This window comes from Pezoporus wallicus, unplaced genomic scaffold (genome assembly GCF_028554395.1).
Source record: "Pezoporus wallicus isolate ANWC-B61680 ecotype Strahan unplaced genomic scaffold, APGP_CSIRO_Pwel_v1 contig_371, whole genome shotgun sequence".
Taxonomy (NCBI): Eukaryota; Metazoa; Chordata; class Aves; order Psittaciformes; family Psittacidae; genus Pezoporus; species Pezoporus wallicus.
In genome coordinates, this window is record NW_026640468.1 from 379446 (window position 1) to 402225 (window position 22780).

The 22780-nt window shown below is 38.4% G+C and overlaps 1 protein-coding gene across 2 annotated transcripts in view; it reads right to left on the bottom strand.

The window, feature by feature from the left end:
* Window positions 1–22780, bottom strand: part of DAPK1 (death associated protein kinase 1) — an 89933-nt gene that overhangs the window by 10488 nt on the left and 56665 nt on the right. The window contains exons 7-20 of one of the 2 annotated variants that reach the window (XM_057418959.1): window positions 22483–22635; window positions 22288–22333; window positions 20685–20774; window positions 20522–20614; window positions 19349–19441; window positions 17678–17797; window positions 16679–16777; window positions 15798–15896; window positions 14560–14658; window positions 13825–14022; window positions 12665–12862; window positions 9257–9355; window positions 4663–4740; window positions 1621–1843 (exon numbers count right to left, since the gene is read on the bottom strand). In XM_057418959.1, the coding sequence (XP_057274942.1) occupies window positions 1621–1843; window positions 4663–4740; window positions 9257–9355; window positions 12665–12862; window positions 13825–14022; window positions 14560–14658; window positions 15798–15896; window positions 16679–16777; window positions 17678–17797; window positions 19349–19441; window positions 20522–20614; window positions 20685–20774; window positions 22288–22333; window positions 22483–22635 (1688 nt within the window). The remainder of the gene's footprint in view (window positions 1–1620; window positions 1844–4662; window positions 4741–9256; window positions 9356–12664; window positions 12863–13824; window positions 14023–14559; window positions 14659–15797; window positions 15897–16678; window positions 16778–17677; window positions 17798–19348; window positions 19442–20521; window positions 20615–20684; window positions 20775–22287; window positions 22334–22482; window positions 22636–22780) is intronic. The other variant, XM_057418958.1, reaches the window with a different exon arrangement.

The following is a 22780-nucleotide window of genomic DNA, read 5'->3' on the forward strand; positions in this document are numbered from 1 at the left end:
AGTATAGATCAAATTGTGCTGGTTTTAATGTTTATCTGATTATGTCACTCAACCCATAACGTTATTTATATGTTATATAAGGAATTTCATCCAAAGGAACAGATGCTGAAACAAGCAAAAACCAAACAGGAAAATAATGCCACAGTAGCTTTGTTTGCATAGAATTGCACAAGTTTCAAGTGTGCATAGCACTACACAACTTTTTGGTTTATATTTAGGTAAGCTGTTTTCAAGTGCACACTTTGAATTCACCGTTATTTCTATAATGATTTGCCAATATGACTAGTAGTGTGGTCTAGATTTTATGATGGTGTGAGTACATAACAACTATCCTCTGCTTCTGATACCAACCAACATTGAAAAAAATCTGTCTTAAGTCAAAACCTTCCTGAACTGCCTCCAGGTACTGACAGAAACTTCCAGGTACTGATATTCTTTGAGTGACTTATCTCCTCGCGTATGACACAGTACATTAAGATAAATAAATCAAGAACTCCTATTGATTCCTTTAATCAGTTCTTTTTTCTGTCATCACAGATGTGAGCTTCTTATGTTAAGTAAACTGCAAATGCAATAACAATCTCTGTGCCAGCCATCTTGTCTTAAGCCACTCTGAATACCTTTTAGCTTCCCCAGGTGACTAGAGAGAAAGCAGAGACAAAATCTACTACTAGCACTGTCCTAACATGCTTAAAAATGATGAATAAAACCTAAACCTGCAAGTATTATCCAAAGGTTTTTAAAGAAAAAGGCAACCCTCGACCCCATCTAAAACTTACTTAGTTAAGACTATTTCTAAATATCGATTCAAATTTGAGTTTCTCCACGTGCTTGCTTAGCTTGTATATTGTGCAGTCTCTCAGGACTAGAAGAGGCACCTGGACAAATAGTTTGCTACTCTCTCCAGAGTACTTCCACCACAGCTGTAGATTCCTCCAAAGTCAGGCACATGCTGAAGTATAAACCTAGCTAGCTCCTCCATGTTCTGCAGCTCTTCCAGCTTCACACGTGGGCAAAGTTTTCCCAATTATTAGCACACATTTATTTCAGTTTAGAAAACTTCTATTTCCACCTTGTTTGGAGAGAATTTTAGACATCTCTAACTGGGCTAATGCACTCCTGTACCTTACAGAACAGCACTCCAAGGCATCAGAGGCAGTCTGAATGATCTGTTATTACTGAAGATCACAAAAAGATGCAGCAACTGTTTCAACTCTGCGCAGTTTATTGGAGCTACTCAAAAAGAAAAGACTGACACAAACCTAATCCCCAAAATCATGACTGTGACATGTGGTCAGGACACTGGCATCACAGCCTAGGGCATTTTGTGAAAAATAAATGCCAGTGTTCACAAGTCCTGTCCTCCACTCTCCAAGTTCATGTAAGTAAACAAAACCTTAACTACTCCTGCATCCTCCACACTGCCTGCTCCCCTTTGCTCTTACTGTAGGTACAAGCCTGTGTACAGGGAAGTCAAAACCCTCCCCAGTTTTTGCTTTGGTTTCTTAAACAATTTGTGTGTCCTGTCTTTTGCAGTGCAGCCAACAGCTCTTCCTTGGGAGCTACACAGACCAAGAGGGAATGTCTTCTTATTCAAACATTACAGCTTCAAAGCCATACCTGAGGGTTTGGATGACAAAGGAGATGGGGGAAATCTAGTTGAGTTTGTGGACGAGAGCCTAGGCCTTCGTCTTCGGAAAAAGCTTCGTATCAGGCCACATTTGAGAGACTCCACGAGGGTTGTTTTTCCAGCACCTGAGTGTCCAAACAACTTCAGTTTGATCCGGGGCTGTGGATTCTGTGTGTGTCGCAGTTGCTGGATAAAAATCCCCCGGTGAGCATCCTAAAATTCAACATAAAGAAGAAATCAGAATGTGGCAGGGAACTCGTGCCTCTCAGTAAGTTCAAACCACAGGGTTTAGGTGACACCTTCTTGCGAGGCTGGTGTTCATCTGGAGCAGTTCCTTTATCTGCTTCACCATGCAAGTGATCAGTTACTGGCAGAAGGGCAGGAATAGGTAGACAAGGTAGAGCTGACAGCTTGCTTTCAAAGTGCCACTGTGAGTCTTCATGAAAATCACACATGACTTCAAGCTTAACATCTGTGAAAAGGATCATTCTGACCTCTGAGAGAGAGGGCAAAGGAAGATAACCTAGCCTCTTTCAGCACCCGTTCTCCTTACCTGTCACTCTTAACAGCGTAACTGATATTCATAATCTTATATAATATACATATACACACAGCATTGCAGAATTTTGCAGGGACATCTACTACCTGAGCAGTCCGAAAACTTGATGTGTGTTTCCCCTCTTCTTTACATCGACTTCTTCTGCACTTCTCATATTTGGGAGAACTCTCCTCTTCCCTCTCCCTCTCCCCTATCCAGTGTTCTGTATACTTTCACTCCAGTTCTTTGCAAGATAAGTATGCCTTTTCCCAGACCACTCTTACCTCTCCTTTCCCCACACTTACTCTTCTTTACATGAAAAGACCTCTCGCAGACTATTAATTTTCCATTTTTCTAGCCCTCTACTGGAAGTGTACATCCTCTATACTCATCTCCCTCCTTACTCCCAAGCCTCCCTACTCAATTAACCTTTCACAGTTTGCCCTCTGTTTGCACCCATTGTCTCTTTCATAGCTGCAATCTCATCCTCCTACACAGGCCTTCTTCAAACCCAATCACATCTACAGAAGAGCTTTCAGCTCCCCCATTACTCATCTGTATCTTTTCTTTTAGTACCTGAAGTACACTCCTGTTCCTGCCAAAGATAGGAACGAACAAATCAAATCTATCTTTTCTTTTTGCCCAGCAAGAGGTAATCAGAAATGGATAATCTTTCCCACATAAAATGAGCCTGGAAACTCAATTTAGCAAGGGGGTGCAGTGCAGGACAGCAAACTATCACGTGTCTCTCGCCACAGAAAGACGGGCTTTAAGAAAATTTGGAGATAGCAGAAAGGTGAAAAGGCAAAGGAAGTAGCTTCATCTTCCCTTCCTTCATTCCCCTATTTGGAGCTGAGACAGAGGCTCTGTTGTTCTGCGTTTGTACTGAGTTTAACACGTAGGATGAGTCATTAGATGAGCACCTACAGCTCCCCAAAATTATAAGCATGCAGCAATTAAGCTGAGAAATTTGACAGAAATAGTAGTGCATTTAATTTAGTTCCTTCCTCACCAACAGACATTTATTAAGTAGTCACAATGCAAATACTGAACCCCTTATGGCTAATACTGAATTCTCTCTAAAAACCACTAGGTAACACTAATGACAGTAGGTTCTTCACATGTGCTATTGGAAACTAACTCCTTCACAAGCACTGAAAAGATAACAAGTGACAGGCACGCTCTGTAATAGATTATATTGATCATTTTGAATAATACTAGAGTATTGTTAGTGGTTTGATGTAATTCATTTCGATTGACTAGATTGACTCTGTTGCAATGACTGTGCTGATCAAGTATGTAAGACATGTTTCCCATATATATACATATATATATATATATATATATATGCAGGGCTTCAATAATTAAATGTACTTTGCTATCAAGAAGAAAGTTAACAACTACTAACATCTCTTTCAGAAGATGATTTATCTGACCTCCCTTTTGTTCCAGGCCAACTTGTATTAATTTCATATCTAGATCTTGACTAAACCACAATTTTATTTATCTGCCTGCAGACACCAGCAAGGGTTCGGTGTGGGGATACAACTGTGCAAAAACCAGATCCTGTTACCACAAACATATAAAAAAGCTATCACTGCAAAGGAAGCCTGAACTTTGGCACTTTCTTACATCTTCACTGATATACTTTACAATTGTAGCAAGTATAGTTTTACTGGCAGGACTAAAGGATAAGACTCTACTTCCACCTTGGCAATGCCTGGCATGCACAATCTTCTATTGCTACTCTGCAATGTTCATTTATTTCAGTTTTCCCCAGGCCCATCATCATATTTAAAACAGGGTTCTTTTAACTGGTCTGGCTTTTGCCTGTAACCAGGAAAGTGGTCCCTGAACCTTCACATTCTGAATGATGCTGCCTGTCCAAAATAATCAATGCCCTATCAGATGTGTCAGACCTACTGCCTTACAAGCCTCGCTTCCTGGGAAGATCAGCTTTCTGTTCTAGTTGTCATTCTAAAATTCCAGAATTAAAAGAAGACATTGAAAACTTATGCAACTCTTCCATATGGTATTAGTTTCCAGAAGAGGCACAACCCCCTCATACTTCATAACCCTGATCTAACTAAAATGGTGATGGGTAGGTTAAATAAGTCCTCTTGTGGGATGTGCTAATTCTCAGTAGTTTATTTTCCAATTTTTTCTAACACCTTAGCTGTTTTGCAGGCAATGTCAGAGACAGGATATGACAGATTAGTGGTGCAGATTAGTGTAGCCATTTTTGTTAGTATGTACATACTAGCTTTAACTGAGGGCATAATTTTGAATTAAATTAAAAACAAAATCACAAAACCCAAACAAACAAAAAAATCCTCCTCCCCGAAAGAAAGAGACACCATTCCAGTAAGGATTTTTGCAACTGCTTCTTCAGAGTGGCTTTGATGAGAATCTTATCGCATGATTTTCCACGGTCAAACTTTTCTTGGTATCTTAAAAACAGGAAAACCACAGTTAAAATTCATGCATTCCCAACCTTTTTAAGTCTTGCAAGCAGACTGGCTACATGTTCATGCTGCTCTGCTCTGGCAAGATCTTCTGCTGTTTTCCCATCCTGTCAAAACACAAATATATTAGTAGCAGTTCCTTCCTTTTTTTTCTGATAATAAAAAACCTCACATGCAACTTAGCTCAGCTACTCAAGGCAGCAACAAAATTGCTGTCAGATGCAACTGCAATAGGCAGAAGGAAAAAAAAAACAACAAAACCCACACAACAACCAATATTGATCACACCCTACCAGAATCCCCATCTTTTTTTCAGTTGTCCAAAAAAGATATGGTACAATGAAGAGCAATGGCATTTCTTTCACAAATTGGCATCTGCATACCACTGCAATAAGATATTTTGAATTTATAACCTGCGAGTGATGCCAGTACTCCCCATCTGAGTTTCTCTTCCCATCAATTAGAAGATGATAGCAACTTCTACACACTGAATAGACATAGAAGTTTAAATGAATGACAGTGGCATAACAGTCACTGGAGGATTCCAGAAAGCAAGAACTTTGTAAGGGATGTTGTTTAAATTGCATCAGCAAATCTTAAAAAAGCAAAGCTACCTTCAGCATTCTTCAGGTCTTGCCATTTAATTACCCATGTTTCAGAGGTCAGCAGCTTAATATTAAATTGGCTGAAAGGAAAGTTGCTCACTACTTATACAACTACATTAATGCTATTGTATCATTTAAAATTTGGTAACAGCTAACTCACAAGCACTTTGCCTCTTTCACTCTCAGATAAAAACATTCAGTTATTAAGAAGTAATACTGGAAAACTAAGGTCTCTTTATTTGTGTTTCTACCTTTGATTTTCCTAGTTTTTCATGTGAAACCTGCATCGTCTTAAGTAGTTCCTGAGGTTATTGTAATTATTACAGTATTATTACAATTACTGTATCATAGGAAATAAACACCTTTGACAATTGAGTGTCCATATACAGAAGCAATTTTCAGGTTTCCGTAAAAGTTATCATGTACTCCAGAGATAATTCAGGCAGAATAAGAACAGAACATTAGCAGGAAACAGACAAAATTGTAGTTGATGGCATGAACTGGCTAAATTTGAACCAATGCCTTACCCTTCAATTCCTTCCACAGCTGACATGTAATTGCACCTTTAGTAAAGAAACATCTGAATGTATTTCTAAAAATTTATTTTCCTTAAAGATGTATCAAAGGAAAAAAAATTCTTTATTTGCGCTCACCCTACTCTCCAAATCCTAGTTAATTCCAAGTGTCTGCTGCAAGAGAGGAAGAGCAGTCTAGTGGCTGGGCAGCTAGCCTGCCATCAGAACTTCTTCAATATTTCTAATGCTTCCAAAGTTTCCAGTCTTGGGCACATACAGTGGAATCCAAAACTTTAAAGTAAAGGGGAAATCTTGATCCCCGTGGTAACGGGATGTAGCCTCCCCCAGACGGAAGTGTGAATTTTATCTGAATCCCCAAACCGTTGGCCTCCTCTTAAATCCAAAGCAGGACTGTTAGAGCCCAGCCCTGCACTCTTCCTGCTGCAGCATACGGTTGGAAATGGCTGTCAAACTCCAGCACCAAGCATGTATGCAGTGACAGATTCCTGCATTGGCATTATTTCGTTGAATCAAAGTAGGTCCCACACCTCTTGATGGTACATAACAACTGTATTGGCAAGGCTAAGATAACTTCACACCCTTGTTTGCTGTGTCTCAGTGCTCCATCGGGGTTTGCTTTGGCTTCAAGCCTGACTTTGGCTACTCAGCTGTACATCATCTGCTTAACTCAGTCACAACTATATGGGCACAAACACAAAGGAAATAATCTGGTGAGTATTTGAAAAGGAGTGTGGGTGGCAGTTGCTCATTGGAAAAATGGCAACAAGAATGGTACAAACTGCTAACAGTCTAAGCAGATGTGTGAACAGAGCAAGCCTACCAGTAAAAGTGGGGTGGCACTGTTATGACCCAGAGATCCCCCTCCACTTTTTCATAGGTTTTTGAGCTCAAGACCAGCTGCTTGATATAGCTGTCTAATCTTGGTGCTGTGAAGGAAGAACACCTCAAAAGCAGCCCTACCAGGAGCTTTGCACTACTTTTTGCTCGGGCGTTGCTCTTACGCTGAAGCTTTTGCCCTTGGTCTTCACCTGAGCAACACCACAACTATATGTCTGTGTGGCCATGTATCCCACTGACCCACCTCCTAACTTCTGGGTTTGACCTTGAACCTGTTTCTTCTCTATGGAGTTGCCCGGTATCACTAGACCCTTGGCTGACCGTGGTCACTTAGCCCAATTCCTGTCTGAAGCTGGTTGCCATCACTGCACCTGCTCTGCCTGTCTTGCTTGGATACTGCAGGAGCCAGCCCTTGTTGTGGAGGTCACTGTCCTTGCTGTGTTGTTTACTCTTGGCTCGTAGCTCACATCTGCTTACAGCGAAATGCCTTAACAAGGGCGATGCCTGACAAGCACGAGTTTTGAAGTTGTGGTCATTTGACCACAGAGTAAACAAGACATGCAGAAAGGCCACTCGTGTAAGAGAAGGATACCACAGAGCGCTGGCAACAAGTACAGCAGAAAGAACTCTAGGTCAAATTCAGGCCAAAAAAGCACTTTGAGATGTTTACATTGGCAGAGGCTAGCAGTTCAGTTCACATGTCTGTTTTAAGTACAGGCTCAGATCTGGAAGCTCAGTTGAATAAGATAACATGTAGAAAAAGCATTTGCTTCTATGACAAAGGAATTGACAGAAGAAAGGTCCCTTTTTGTCCAAAACTGTAAACAAGATGAGGCTGTGCACATTCTCTGGGTGTCCACAGCAGGATGAACTGCAGAACACAACAAGAATTAGAAAAATACATACCCAAGTAAAATACGAAACGTGTTTCAGTAAGTTATTTTCCTATTAAAGTTTTCTTGACAAGTACAGGGTATATATACACTGCAACAGCAATGTGTAAGCAAAACTGGTATCTAAAAAGGGCTTGGGTACAGGGTCAATAAAACCATATTTCATACCTGGTGGTAGCATTTCACTGCAATTGCTGACTGTCTCTTGTTGCAAATCAGACAGCTATGCCTGCAAGAGGTGGTCCTGGGTTTAACTGGCCATGTGCAAGCATCATCATTCAAAGGTTTTAAGTAATTTGACAATCTTAAACTTGGTACAATTTTAGAAACTTCTGTGAGGAGAAGCCAAGAACATGGTGCCAGGTAGGGTGTGAGCACAACACAAATTTTCTGGTGACATTCAAACATTGGAAATGATTGTCTACTTCAGGAACTTACGGCTTTTTAAGGTTACTTAACAGCATTCATGCAATCTAATTCAAATAAACTAGTCCTTAAATGGGCTTACTGCAGCCCAGTTACTTAACAGTGCTGGAAATGTTAACTTCTCAGAAACAGCATGCTGAGAGAAGGAAAGGGTCATTAATTCTACCGCGCTGACTCAGAAAAAGCTGTTACTAAGACTTTTCAGAACAGTTTAACATCTACCTGGAAAACTAACACAAAACTGAAATTCTATTAAAATCACAACACTCACTTCCTCTCTCCCTCTCCTCCTTTTCCTTTCTCTTTGCTACAACAATGCTAGAATAATGGACAGTTATGTATTCAATCTGCTTCTGCCACATTTAGTATCAGCACGATTCATTTTGTTAAGCCTTTCAAACTATCTAAAGGTAAAAAATACTTTTATCTTGTAAGGACAGGGTGCATACAGGTAACTATACCAAAACGGCTGTCATCATGACACAAAGCAACACAGCTCAAGAATTCTCCTGTCACCTTTTTGTTTGCAAATAAAACAGATTTTTTTTCTCCTTTTTCCCCCCTCCATTTCAGCCATCTCAGGAGTAATTTATTAGAAAATTTTGAAAAACATGGACTCTACTAAAATCTAATCACAACATGATTTCAATATACAGAACAATAGTTCTTTCTGAGCAGAATGCACTGGTTAGGGCAAGTAGCTATGCAAACATATCTAATACATTTGAAAATAAAATACGTTTAGTTTGTTCAAAACACAGGTAGGGGTGTGTATGATACCTAAAATGTATCACATGCATATGAAGGTGTATGATGAAGGACACTTCATCCCTGCTGTGGATGTGTCAGCTAGGAGGACGTTTCTCATATTAGTGAGAATGAAAAATACCTTCAGTATTGCTAATTGGCAGCAGTGGTGCTGACTGCTCTGACACAAATGATTTGCTTTGCAAGGACAATTGCATGCTAGTTCACTCATCCATGAACCCACACATTTCCCACCATGAAAACAAAACTTTTTAATCTCCTGAAAGCAAGAAAAATATTTAATATATATACAGTACATTTGTACGGCAACTGTACGTGATGTGAAATGATGTACACCTTCATAACAGCAGCCCTGCCATTAAGCACACATTTCTGTGTGCTTACAGAAAACACAGTGCTGTAAGTAATTATTAAGTCAAGAAATTCTTAGGTATAAATGAAGTGATAGCTATAGTGTACCTTGATCAATTTCAAAATTGACCCCTCTCTAAATTAATTTGTTTCCTACTATCATACATAAGAAAAGCAGTAAGCATAAAAGTATCTCTCAATACTTACAGAAGTTAAAGCTTCTACATTGGCCCCAGTTAGACACAGGAAACGGACAACATCAAGAATGCCATTGTTTGCTGCCAGATGTAAAGGTGTTCTTCCATACTAAAAAGGTGAATAAAGTGACATTAGTCAAAGAACTTAAATTTTATGACTAATAATCAAATTTATTTTACAATTATACATCCTGATACACAGTAAAAACTGCAAGAAAAAGTACTTTTGGTTACAGCTTAAGTACAACTACTTAAAGTTTAATTAAAAAGAAAGGCTAGAGCGACTACTACAAAATGAGAAACAATTTTATAGCTGAATGCCCCACAGCTCTAAAGGAATCCTTGATTTTTTCTGGCTGTATTTGAGAATGTGGTTTTAATTTCCAGAAATCTAATTGCATTTTGCTTAATTAAATATGAACCAGTTAAGCAACACTAAGTCCTTAACCTTTAAAACTCTGGATTTTATTTCAATCCAAGTTATTGAAGACTACGTATCTGCAGTCTTCCCCTTCCACTGAAAGGAATAAGAGGAATGAATGCAAGAAGTCAGGCTGAAGGAATTTGTGCTTTCAGTGACAGATGAAAAGTGCTGTAAGTATTGCTTCCCAAATTTTTGCTTTTCTTTGTGATTCTCTTCACTGCCAACAAGTGCTCACGACATCCACTTCTGGTCTTTAGTGTTCGAAGCTACTGTTGTAAATATCACTACCATATATTCTCTGCGTGTAACTCCTCTTATACTACTTCACATATTTTCATGCTTTCATTACTGATCTCCCTGTTTCAACCCTACATTCAGAAACAAACTCACAAAACAGCTTCACAAAAGGATGTTTCAAATCAAAGCTAACTTTTTGACAACTGGAAACTGAGAAGATGCCCAGCTCCTCAAAACTCTATACCTCAAGGCAAATAGCATCTGGGATTGTATCAGAACTAGCGTGGCCAGCAAGACTAGGGAAGTAATAATCTCCCTGTACTTGGCACTGGTGAGGCTGCACCTTGAATCCTGTGCTCAGTTCTGGGCCCTTCACTACAAGAAAGACATTGAGGTGCTGGAGAGGGTCCAGAGAAGGGCAATGAAGCTAGTACAGGGTCTGGAGCACAAGTCCTGTTAGGAATGGCTGAGCGAACTGGGGTTGTTTAGTCTGGAAGTACATAAAATAGAGAAGGCTCAGAGAGGGACCTTATCGCTCTCTACAACTACCTGAAAGGAGGATGGAGCCAGGAAGTTTCTGGTCTCTTTTCCAAAGTGACAGGACGAGAGGTAATGGCTTCAGGCTGTGCCAGCGGAGATTTAGACTGGATATCAGGAAATAATTCTTCACTGAAAGGGTTGTCAATCATTGGAACAGGCTGCCCAGGGAAGTGGTTGAATCACCGACTCCAGAGATATTTGAAAGATGTGTAGGTCTTAGGGACACGGCTTAGTGGTAGACTTGGCAGTTTTACGTTTATGGTGATCTTAAAGGCAATTTCAAACCTAAATGATTCTGTAATAAGTAAATGTGTACGATGTTTTACTGCACATAGTCTATGGAAAAAAGAAATGGTGTCCTCAATTGGTATTATGTACATGTGGGACTAAGGATAAACAGTCATTAATTATATTAATGCACTCCCATTAGAGGGCTCACTGCTGAAGAGGACCAGCAGAAATAAATATTCTCTATTTGATAAGACCCAAACTCACCCTTTCAAATAAAGAACACTCTAAAAATCACTCTTGTATACACAACTGTTAAAAGAGTAACAGAACACAAGCTATAAACATGATCCTACCCCCACTGAACTCAAAGACTGATTTATTTTTTCCAGACCATGCTTGCAGCCAGGCCATTGATGCCATTCTCCATTAGGAAAAGAGGTGCTAATCCAGCCTTGTGCTTAACTCATATTCCCCAAAGTGTGTTCTCAGCTGTGGATCTTGATTTAATGGCTTAGTCAGTCAGGTTTAAGCTTAGAGGCAGGACTGTGGAGCTCATTATTTTAAGTTTCTTTCACTCGGCAGCTGATGATTTTAATTATTAAAACCAAAAGTGATTGCACTGGATAGCCCTCAAGCGAAAGTCATTTAGCTGATGAATACGGAGAAGGTCAGTGCTTGGGTAATAAATGGAAGTGTTAACTGGCAAAATGTAATTACCAGCACATGTACTTTTCCAGAAACACAAAGAATCTACAACACCTGAATCAAACAAATTGCAGAAAGCAATGTGAATATTCCTATGAGTAACTTTTAAGCTTTGTAGCATATATAAAGTTTAAAAAGGGCAGAGAAAGATATTCAAAGCTAAGTATTGTGGCCTAAGCCCCATCAGCAGAGTCCAATGGCTGACCTTAACCTATTCAAACTAACCAAAGGAAAATTTCCTGAAACTGCTTACTTCTCTTGAAAATCTCTGGTGAGGATGCCAGAATGTGGCATGATGCTTTACAGAAACCTGTAAAGCATCACAGTCAATTATCTCATACAGTGACTGCAGCACTAGCACAACAGAAGCAGCAAAAAAGATACTACTGTCTCAAAGTTTAGGGACAGCTATTATATATTCTTTTGGCAAGTGCTTACAAAAATTATGGACAGTTCACATTTTTACCTGGCAGTAACCCAGTGATATACATTGGGATCAACATTTTTAGCGTTACAACATTTACCAAGGGTGTCTACAATTGTCATGTGTTTTTGAAACAATGAGCAATAAGAAAATTCCCCAAAAGCACCTTACTCAGACTGTCAACTTCAACTTTTGAAAATAATTTTACATTTAACATTTTACTTCTGAGGTTCCTGTACCCTGCCAGTGACAATCTGTTTCATAAATAAATTTAAACTATTTTAAGATAAACGTTTTATTACGGTTTATTGTAATAAACTCAATGCAGAAAAGCATAAAAAAGCCAATATGACACTTACTTTTATAACTGGGAATAGAATCTGCAGTTGAGTTAAATCCTTTGGTAGGTGTCAGTACAGAACTTTTCATGTAATTTGGAAGAATTCAAAACATATTTTTCATAAAACTGTACATTCAATTCTGTATATAAATTACTGGTTTTAAATCACATCAAATCAAGGCCAGCAGCAATGCATATTATCTGTTCCCCAGTGCCTAGATGTAATTTGCACAAAGCAAAGCAATCCAGATAGGGAAGAAGGTTGGCATATACTTCAACATTAGAGCTGAGTGGCAAATTACACTGTGATATTTCAACTGGGTGAGCTTTTCATGTATCTTTAATCATCTACTCAACTGAAACAAACTTAGGCGAATGTGCAAAGCGACTTGTTTAATGCTTTGCATTTGGCCACTTCAAGAGATAAAATATTTTTTGTATCAGAGAACTGGAAAGGTCATCTAATGCAACAGGTGAGCTATTAAACAAAGGAGTTCAGCATCCATATTCCATTTACCTTATTAGTGACATCCAAATTACAACTTGCTTCACAGAGTGCCATCACAATAGGAACATTCCCATCTTTGCAGGCCACATGCAGGGGAGTGTTGCCATGTCTGTCTTGGAAATCTACAAAACATCCTTGACTGATGAGAGTTTTAACTACTTCTATTTGACATCTTCTCACAGCAAGGTGTAAGGCTATATGACCATCCTGAAATAACAAGACAACGTGTAAGTGAGATTTAATAATGCTAAAAATCAAAGCATTTTGCAGAGTCACCATATTTTCACGTAACTGGGTGTATCTCCTTGCCTCAAGAATCACAACGGCTTTTATTTCGAGCGCGGAGGCAGTATCTGTCAGAACAAATCAGTATGGCATGAAAGCAAATTTCTATTAAGCCACCAGGCTTTGCAGTGGAATGGATGAAATGCAAATACACATTCTTTACTAAGAGCTTCCCTAGGAGGCGAGAGAGTGGCCAACTGTAACAACCAGTTGAATATTGTAAACCACTCTAGCGTTTGCTTACAGAAATTAGTGATGCAAAAGTCATGCAATCTACTTAGTGGTCAGGGCTTTCTCTCTGCAGAGTAACTAAAAGAGACAGTGTGACTAGAAGCACATTTTAGAAGCAAAAGCATTTTTCTGAACTTGCTTTAGTAACTAAACAGCAATAAGAGGACAAGCATACCAAAAGTGCAAGCAATGAAATGTTAAATTTCTTTCTTGGGATTACACCATGAAAGACAAAACCTGATTCTGAATTAAACAGAGTTACATTTTTAAGTAGTTAGAATTTAACTTATTGAAAATAGGTGTGATTTATCCAACCACTGGGAATCAAAGGCAAACAGTAAATCCATCATTTTTTTCTCTTAACAGTTTGTTGCCAGTTACAGAACCCAAAGTTCCTGCCTTTTGTACAGTGTAACTCATAAGGTGGTAATTGATAAGGTGATGATGAATCAGCAAAATCCCAACCATGGAAAAATAAACAGCAGCCAACTTTAAAGACTGCTGCAGTCACCCACAGAGTGTCTGTGTGAATTACTCAGAAAATCCACATAATGGAAACAATGAAGCATTCAAATGAAGCAATTCAAAAAGATGGCTCTGTGACACCTTTGATGTCTGGATGTAATTCCTGACCAAAAGAAACTCAAATTAACCTTGTCTGTTGCATGAAGATCAGCCTCATGTTCTGCCAAGCATTCCACTATATCATGGTAACCTCTAGCAGATGCTGTCAGAAGCGGAGTCTCCCCTTCTTTGTTTTTAATGTTCACATTGCAACCTGCTTCACAGAGTGCTCTGGCAACAGAGTAGTAGCCGTGCCAAGCAGCACAATGCAGTGGGGTTTCCTCCTCCTATTAACATAAAAAATAAAAACAACAAAGCAGAGTTGAACCAAATGCCAGGAGGAACAATTCCCCAGCTTAACTTAGAAAAACAGAAAGATGACACAAAAGAAAAAGGTATTGTAGTTTCTAATGCTGACATTCTCAAAGCAAGGTAACGTCTTCTGATATACCAAGTGATTATAGCAATGCAATAGATTTTCACCATACTTCTCACCATAAAACTATCTACTGACAATACCTTGCATATCTAGTCTTAGTTTAGATGGTTCCATGCTCTTGAGCTAACTGTCTTGGTTCTCTCACTTGAAAACATTCTCTTTCATAAGAAACTTCTACATCCTGTGTGCTGAGAGACTAATCCAATGTTTAAAACAGAACACTCACCAAGGAGATGCAAACCCCTGAACTCACAGAGCACAAACCACCACCCATACCTTTGTGATGTTGACTTTTGCCCTCGTTAAGCTTTCTGAGAGAGCCTGTGTTTTGTAACAGTAGTTGGTTGGCCTTATTTGTAGAAGAAAAACAGTCTCCATGACTTACCTTGTCTTGAAAGTTTGGATTGGATCCAATGCTACAGAGAAACTGAACCACATCCACATGCCCATACCGAGCTGCGACATGGAGAGCGGTCTCCCCAGACTGCAATTACAGAAGAACATGCCACTGTAATTTCATGTGTCACCCTAGACATACACTGCTGTGTACAGCCTGAATACAAGGCATGTACACTGCATGGGGTACTCCTCCCTCCCTGTAACCCAGTGGCACAGCTTCAGCCAGCACAGATCTTCCCTTACAAGCTGTAGTTGTATGTGACAGACTTGACAGGTTATTTCCTCAAAGGCCTGACTTTTTCAGAACTTATTTTCCTACTTTACTTGTTCCAGGTCACAGCCACAACAGGATTTCTGAGCAATATGAAGAGGTAACTGCATGGGCAACTGGTGCTGAAACAGACCTCCTACTTCTATTCATTCTATTCCCATATGCCCCTCTTCTGCCTTATATATACAAATGTAAGGAGCTCGCCTAACACCTTGGTATGTCCTAGCATATTTGGGTCATTACATGTAATTATTTGCAACCTTTTATTGAAGTTGTACGAAAAATAAATGGCATTTTTATTAAGAGGATAACCTCTTTCCTAGTAGCCCTATCAGGAGTCAAACACTAATTTTGCTAATGTGCCTTGCACTAGTTCTCTAAGGAAACTGTATTTCACAAGTGCCTCTGTACTGCAGCTTTAGTTAGTATAAAAACACCACAACGGCATAAGATTTTAACAGCAACTAGTTTCTAGGGCAAATGTTGCTAAAGTAACACTGCTGGAGACAAGGTAAGTGCTCATCAGCTATAAATTGTTAGGCTTCATTATATTCAACTTAATAACAGTCAAATTTACTTGTCAGACAAAAGTGATTTTCAATCAAGAGGAATAAAAACCAGAATCACGATTTTGCCCTATGTTTCAATGAGAAATCTAGTTTTCAAGTGAAAATTAAGTTAAGTTTGTACTTCCCCACCTACCCACCATGTAGTCACCACACTTAAAATGCATGCTTGGTTAACATTTGTCAGGAAAACAATCAGTACATCCAGCTACTTTAAAGCTGTGTTATCACAGCCCTGTATGTCAGCTTATAAAACCACACTAAAAAACCCGGTCATATGGTTGGAATTACGGCACAGATGAAAATCATTCCGAAAGACCTTTCTCCTTGTTAAGATAAAGTTATAAGAAAAAAAGCTCTCTGCATGAAAAAGAATTCTTTGCTTACCTTATCCTTAACATCCAAAGGACATTTATTATCATCAAGAAATTTCAGCGTTTCTACATGACCATGTCGAGAAGCCCAATAGATTGCATTGGATCCAGCCTGTCATAAATATTTGATTACAGAACTTTTTGATCTTTTTAGAATCCTAATTCTAGATTATCAGATGAGGTATACATGCACTTTGATGTACACAGATATAATGAACAGATATTAAAGTTTACATGAATATATTTACTTTAAAAAAATTCTAATTGAATCAACAACCCCACATACCAATGATGACAACAAAACCCCCTCTATGCAAAGGACGACTAACGGGATCACTAACAGCAAGGATAATCCTCTTTTTAAGGGAAGTTTTTTGGAAACAGTCATAGAAACCTTTCTGTTTCTGACTTTGCCATCTACAGACAGAGAAGCAGACAGTGCTTCAAGTTTGTTTTAAATGAATCCCAGACTGTTACACTACATTTTGGAAAAAAGCTTGCTGCAAAGTATACCTTCTGTCACGTACCAGTTCTAGTTGCAATATCATTCATCACTAACATGTGTATTCATCATTCCATGATAAATAAAGCTCACCACTGTGTTTCAGGGCAATCACTAATTTGAACTAATTGAGGCAATTTTGCAAGCATGAACTGTATTTTAAGATTAGTATCAAATTATTTCCGCTAATAAAGTGATCAAAATCAGAGGATATGCACTAGAAACAAATGACATTATTAAAGATTTGCATTTATCTTTTTGCTGTAGAAGACAGTAAATGGGCTCTACAGCCAGCATTTTTTAGTTTCCAATACAACTTGGTCAGAACTGCTTGTCTTCTCCTAACTGTACCAAATAACTTACATAGAATGGTGACAAAGAAAAACCCTGACCTTATCTTGAACATCAATACGGGATCCATGCTTTAAAAGCAACTGAAGCATCTGAATGTTTCCACAGCCAGCAGCAATCAGTAGCGGAGGTGTTCCATGCTAACAATGAAATACAAATGAGAACAATCTATTCAATTTTTGAAGGCTTAAGAAAAGAAAGCGGAATAAAAAGCAAGTACTGAATGGCATCTCTGGGTTTCTAGTTTCAAATTATGTCTTCAGGGAACACTGTATAGAAATAATTTGTCCCCTTGACCAAAGAAATTTATTGCATGGCAATCTTCCAAATTTTTGGGATGAATTCACACCTGCTACATGATACATCACACATTAAAGATATGTTTTTCAAATCTGGAATATTAATGTTAGGCTCTCATTAGGCCAGTCAGGTAAGGATGATCCCCTTTGCAACTCCTTTATATCTACATATCTACATTTAAAGCTGGATTACCTAAGGTATTTGAAAGACGCAAGACACCAGCAACATATAGGAAAGTTAAATGGGACTGCACCACTAAAACACAAACCCACTGATTTTTTTAAAGGTAAAAAAAAGTAAAATAACAGATGCTTTCACTTTACAGTGCTCTTCATGAATATTTCTCAAAATACAGATTTGGCAGTCTGGTTATTCCTACATATTCCGCCATGTTCATCTGCCACAAGAAACAACAACAAAGGCTAACATCTGATATACCGCTGTTCTTGACAACACCATTCCATTAACACTTTCTTAAAGGCCTAGGGGGGAAAAAACCCCCAAACAACAACAACAACCAAACCAAACAAAAAAACCCCAAATATTTTAGGTTCCATTTTCAGGTAGTTTGAGAAGTCTGAACACAGAACACATTAAAATTTCTCCTAAAGAAAGTCAGAATCATTTCCCATCCACCGGTCTCTTCTTTTTGGGTGCTGTATTTCTACCTTACAACCATGCTGCTCTATTCAACAGGGTGATAGCTAGTCCCCCACGCACCTCAAGCAGACCCACACTACCTTGTTGGGTTGATTGACATCGTAATTTGTCAGAGATCCCAGAAGGTGCTGTAATCCAGGAAAATTGTCATCATTGATGGCATGAATAATAGCTTTCATTACAAAAGAATCTTCCTCATCCTTGTAATTAAATGAGAAAGAAGAAAAATTGTTAAAGGAAAAAAATCCCAATCTCAACAGCTGCCAAGACATGTAAAAAAAAAAAAGTAACATTTTCAAAGTCTTCAGCTGCAAGCTGTAACCCTTTGTGAAGCATATGGCTAACATGTCCACAAGTTATATGAAAAGAAAACCCACATCAAAACCCCCCTCACTTTTTCCAATACTGTTAAGTTTCCCCTTTCTTCGCATATGTACCCATTACTCATTGAGATTCCAAACAGGTTTCTTTTATTAGTTGTACTTTCCTTTTCCTCCTAGGACTTTCAGTAGATGCAGTACTTGCATCAAATGAAACTAATTCCATGCATATATGTGAACATTAAAAATACCAAGAAGTACACAAATACAAACTGGAATATCAAGTCTTGCATGACTATGACATAAGAGAAGTGCTTTGGATAAAGCTTTCATTTATTCAAATGGACCAGTTAAAAGTCTAGAACGTAAGTAATGAGCCTAGATCCCTCTACAGCTGTAATTTTGTTGTTTGGTTGTTTTTTTTTCCATGCAGTAAAATATCAGAGAACTGAAAATCACTGAGTCCAGTATTTGTATTACTCCTACCTCCTGTCTCCTGAGGTTTCAGATTTTTTTAGAACACTAACATTAGGCTACAATCCTTTCTGCTGCAACATAGGCTGAAATGCTGATCCAGTGTTAAAAGTCATAATGATAGCTGAGGTGGGGGAGGCAGAGAAAGGAAGGCAAGATGGAGAGAACAAAGAGCATGGAAGTAGAAAGATAAGAGGAAGAAAAGTAGAAATGGGTGGAGAGCTGCACAGGGAAGATAATATGGATAAAAAGGGCTCTGCAAAATATTTGACGTTTGATCCTATTAATGCATTGAAAGATGAGGTTACCCAGCTCTAAACATATTAACATACGTAAGTTGCTGATCACAGGGAATTTGTGACACGTGTATTAAAACCTGGAGCGTAAGCTAAAGAAGAATGTTTTTGCATTTACAAGCATTTGTAATTACAAAGCATACAGCAATTGCTTCTGACTACTTAAATCTAGTAAATGCAATATTACAAACTGATTATTGGCCAACTTAAAGATTTCCCCCTTAAATAAATAACAGCTTGTGATACTGCTGTCTAGCATTTCACTGAATCTAAGAGTTTCAATGATTTTGAGTATTCTGTTAAAAATGCCATATTATTTTACTCTACACAGCGCCGTAAAAAAATTCAGATGCAACTTTTTCACATTATAATTGTTACAGCACAAAAAATCCCCTTGAATAAAAACAAAGTTAGATGAATTTCTGGCTCTAGCTATCAGACTCACCACGGTAATTAATAAATTCAACTTCAAGGTTTGTGATGTGCAGAAAATCAGACTATCAGTAACTGATCTCTGCAGCCTTATTATCTATTTCATCCTACATAAGAGATTGATTAATCGCCGTGTTTTTAACAACCCAATATTTCTGTTAAAATAATTTCAGAAAACGTTAAGTTTCAGATGTAATAAAGCATTCTAAGCATGTAAGTATACACTTACCAGAGTATCATCACTTCTAGCGACACTCATGTTACTTCTGGACAAGAAAGATCTCGATAATCTTTGGCACAAGGATATTAAGCGCACCGATTGCTTTTCAAAAACAGAAAGAAAAAAGCTATATTAAAAAAAATTAAAAGGGAATACTGTCATATTAGCAAAACAAAGTGGAGCTTGAATTCAACACCCTCATCTCCTTTTTATATTGCATCTGAATCTTCAAATTCTTTTGCCATTTATAATGCAAACAGGGTATACATATACACTAAGCAAAGCTATATATTATTTTAGGATCACTACTATTTCATCATGCTGTTCAAAATAAAGCAAACCTGATTTGTATTACATCCTCTGACTTACATTGAAAACATTTAAATGTAACTACTTTAAAGCATTTACACACAGAAAACCTAAACTGAGTGTGAATTAGCTGACAGCATTCCTTTAAATGCCAGGTGTCAAACCAGTTTAAGATATTCCTAGACCCACTATTTCATTTTAAGGCAGCAGACTAGTACTTGAATTTTATAAACACCATAGATGTTCACCTATCACAGCCACTGAACTGCAGAAAAAAACATTGTACTGCCTGCCTGAACATTTTGTGCCTTCAGACCATAGCTTAGCAAAATCATCCTATTTCCTGGCCTCTGTGACAATGAATGAAACTCCTTTTCTAATAAAAGTGACTTCTCTTGTCTCATGTCTCATCTCTCCTCATGACAAAACAGATTTCACATACAACATTCATGCCCTCGTTTAGCCTCAGTGTGAACTCCCCTATGGGTATGCTGGAGGACGAAGGACCTGTCTCAATGAACTGCTCCTTGCACAAATCAATGCTTTCAACTAACACCTTGCCTCGCTTCTGGAAAAATAACCGATGCCAACCTTCTGAACAGGTTGGCAATCTCAGACCAAAACTCCTCTGCAAAAGAGACTAGTTTTTCCCTCCTACTCTGTGAAGTCTTGGCATAAGTACTGGAGCATTTCATTCTTTGAGGCCTGCTTAAACAATGCTTTGTTTATTGGGATTATTGTCACAAAAACATGTACCTACACTTAGAAATGCCTTAGAAATGTTAGAAAACATTACCAAGAGAGATGACAGCATACAGCTAGAGGCATAAAACAAAAAATCCATACACACACATTTACATGCAGATCACTAACGAAGAAGTCTTCTCCCATACCACCATATTCCAAATGACAGAGGAATGGGTTTCTTCTTCCTCCTTTTTCACTCCTAAAGGCACTGATGTTTCCCTGGAGCAGGTAAGTATTACTACCTCATTTGTACGTCACCTATTTTATTAAGATTTATTGAATGACTTACTTTCCATTTCCGTCGTGCTGCAAACTTTTTGAATTTCTCCATATTCACTGCAGATGCTTTTCTACTAAGTGCTTGCTGGGTGTCTTTAGGCTATGTGCAACAGGAAAATAAAACCGTAAATCCCAAAATTACATTCAGAACTTTCCTAAAATACCTTTCTGTATGCAAGACTCTGTCCTTCAGTGATGACTTCCACTTACATTATAATAATACTGTAATAATAAAGCAATCGTAAGCACATCATTTTAACATCCACAGCCTAGCGGCGCATGCAGACAGGATTTCCTCAGAAAATGCCCTGAAGAAAATCCAGACCTAAGAATATTTCTTGCAATAGTAAAACCTGTTTTTTTTTTCATTTTTAACAAAATAAGTCAACACTCAACAGAATATTCAGCTTTATCCTTCTCCTCCCTCTATGACAGAGGCACTGGATGTCTCCTAAATAAATCCTGTCTTCTTGGAAGGCTTCCTGCTGATTCTAAATGCAACCAAACATTGTTCCAGTCTCAGTGTAATCAGCTGGATATTGCACCAGCTACCTGTGGAACATACCAAATTTAGACTATACGTTCCCATACTTGAAGTAATTTTTATGGAGAAATGCAGGTAAAGGTAGTGAAGGGAACAGGAAAGAGAAGATACGATCAGTATGGTGGGGGAAAAATGCCTGGAAAGTTAAGATATAAAGGACCATAAAAGGGTACAAAACAACATGCCTTGCTGCAGAGTGGAGGCCTTGGTCCCTGAGAGACAAAACTGGGCAAAGCTTGTAGTATAAGAAATCATTTCAGCATGTTTCAACTATTTGAGATTATCCCACCAAAATTCAGCAAAGCACAGTCAAATCTGTAGCTTGGTGTATAGGAGTAGAAATGTCTGCACTACAATGCTGAACTGGACTGGAACAGTTGCGGCATGGGTAAATATTCTGCTAACCAGCTCTCTGGGAAGTGAATGGGGTCAAATACACACTGTGAATTCCTAACACCTGGGAAATCAATGGCACTGAAGAGGTTTACTACTTACAATCAGAATGTGGTATGGAATTTGAAAAAAAAAATTAAGTGGCAGGTATTACTATATCCATTAAGAAGTATGAGTCCCACTTCCTCCCTTTCAACCTAGCAACACCGCAACAGCTCAAAGCAAATCACACACTATGGAACACTGGAAGAAGCAGACCACTGCCCTGCATTAACTGCTTTCTTCAGTTTAAATAGGAAGGACAGAAGAGATGACCCTTTTCATTTTTTTTCCCCCACTATAAAGAAGGAGATTAAAAGATGAAAAACATGACAGGAAACTGACCAGGGGTCAGAGAATGTATCTTTGTCAGTGCAATGCTCCCTGAAGATTACCTTCTCTGCCTAAGCACTCATCTCAATAGTGGGCTACATCCCTACTGATGACTTACATAGAGGATATATTAAAGAAGTCCACATTCTGCATCTATTAGCTTTCATACAGACAGCTTTACAAAACAGTAAGTTATATTAAACAGTTATGCCAATTTTCCCTGTTAAGGAACTTGAAAAATGAAAGCGAAGTACGAAATGAAGAATGATTAAAAACAGGACAACAGAATGAATGACATGCTAACCTTGATCCAAGGATGCAGCAAACTATCTTGAATAGTCATTCTCTTCCTTTAATAGAATAAAAGGCAAGACTGTTTCAGATAGTAAAAAATACATACAGCTATATGTTTGTTAAACTAACATCTAAAAACATAACGTGAATTTGAAACACTACAGACATAGGCTGCAACAGTGTATACACAACAGAAACAACTCACTTTGGATCCTTGACTAGAAGTCTTTGTATAAAGTCTTTAGCTAGCGCGCTGGTATTACTGAAGAACTCTTCTTCAAATTCATAATTCACAGCAGACACATTTGCTAATGTTTCCTGTTTTGTTTCTCCAAGAAATGGTGATGCACCACTTAGTCTGCAAGATAAGTGGTATTCCTCTCATTTCATGTTGTAACATTGCTGTTCCAACCTTCTGAGGTCAACTAACAGTAGAAAAGCGAACATTTTTATTTTCTGCTCTAAGACTGCAAACAGACTTTCAGGAGGATGTGCTGTAGCAG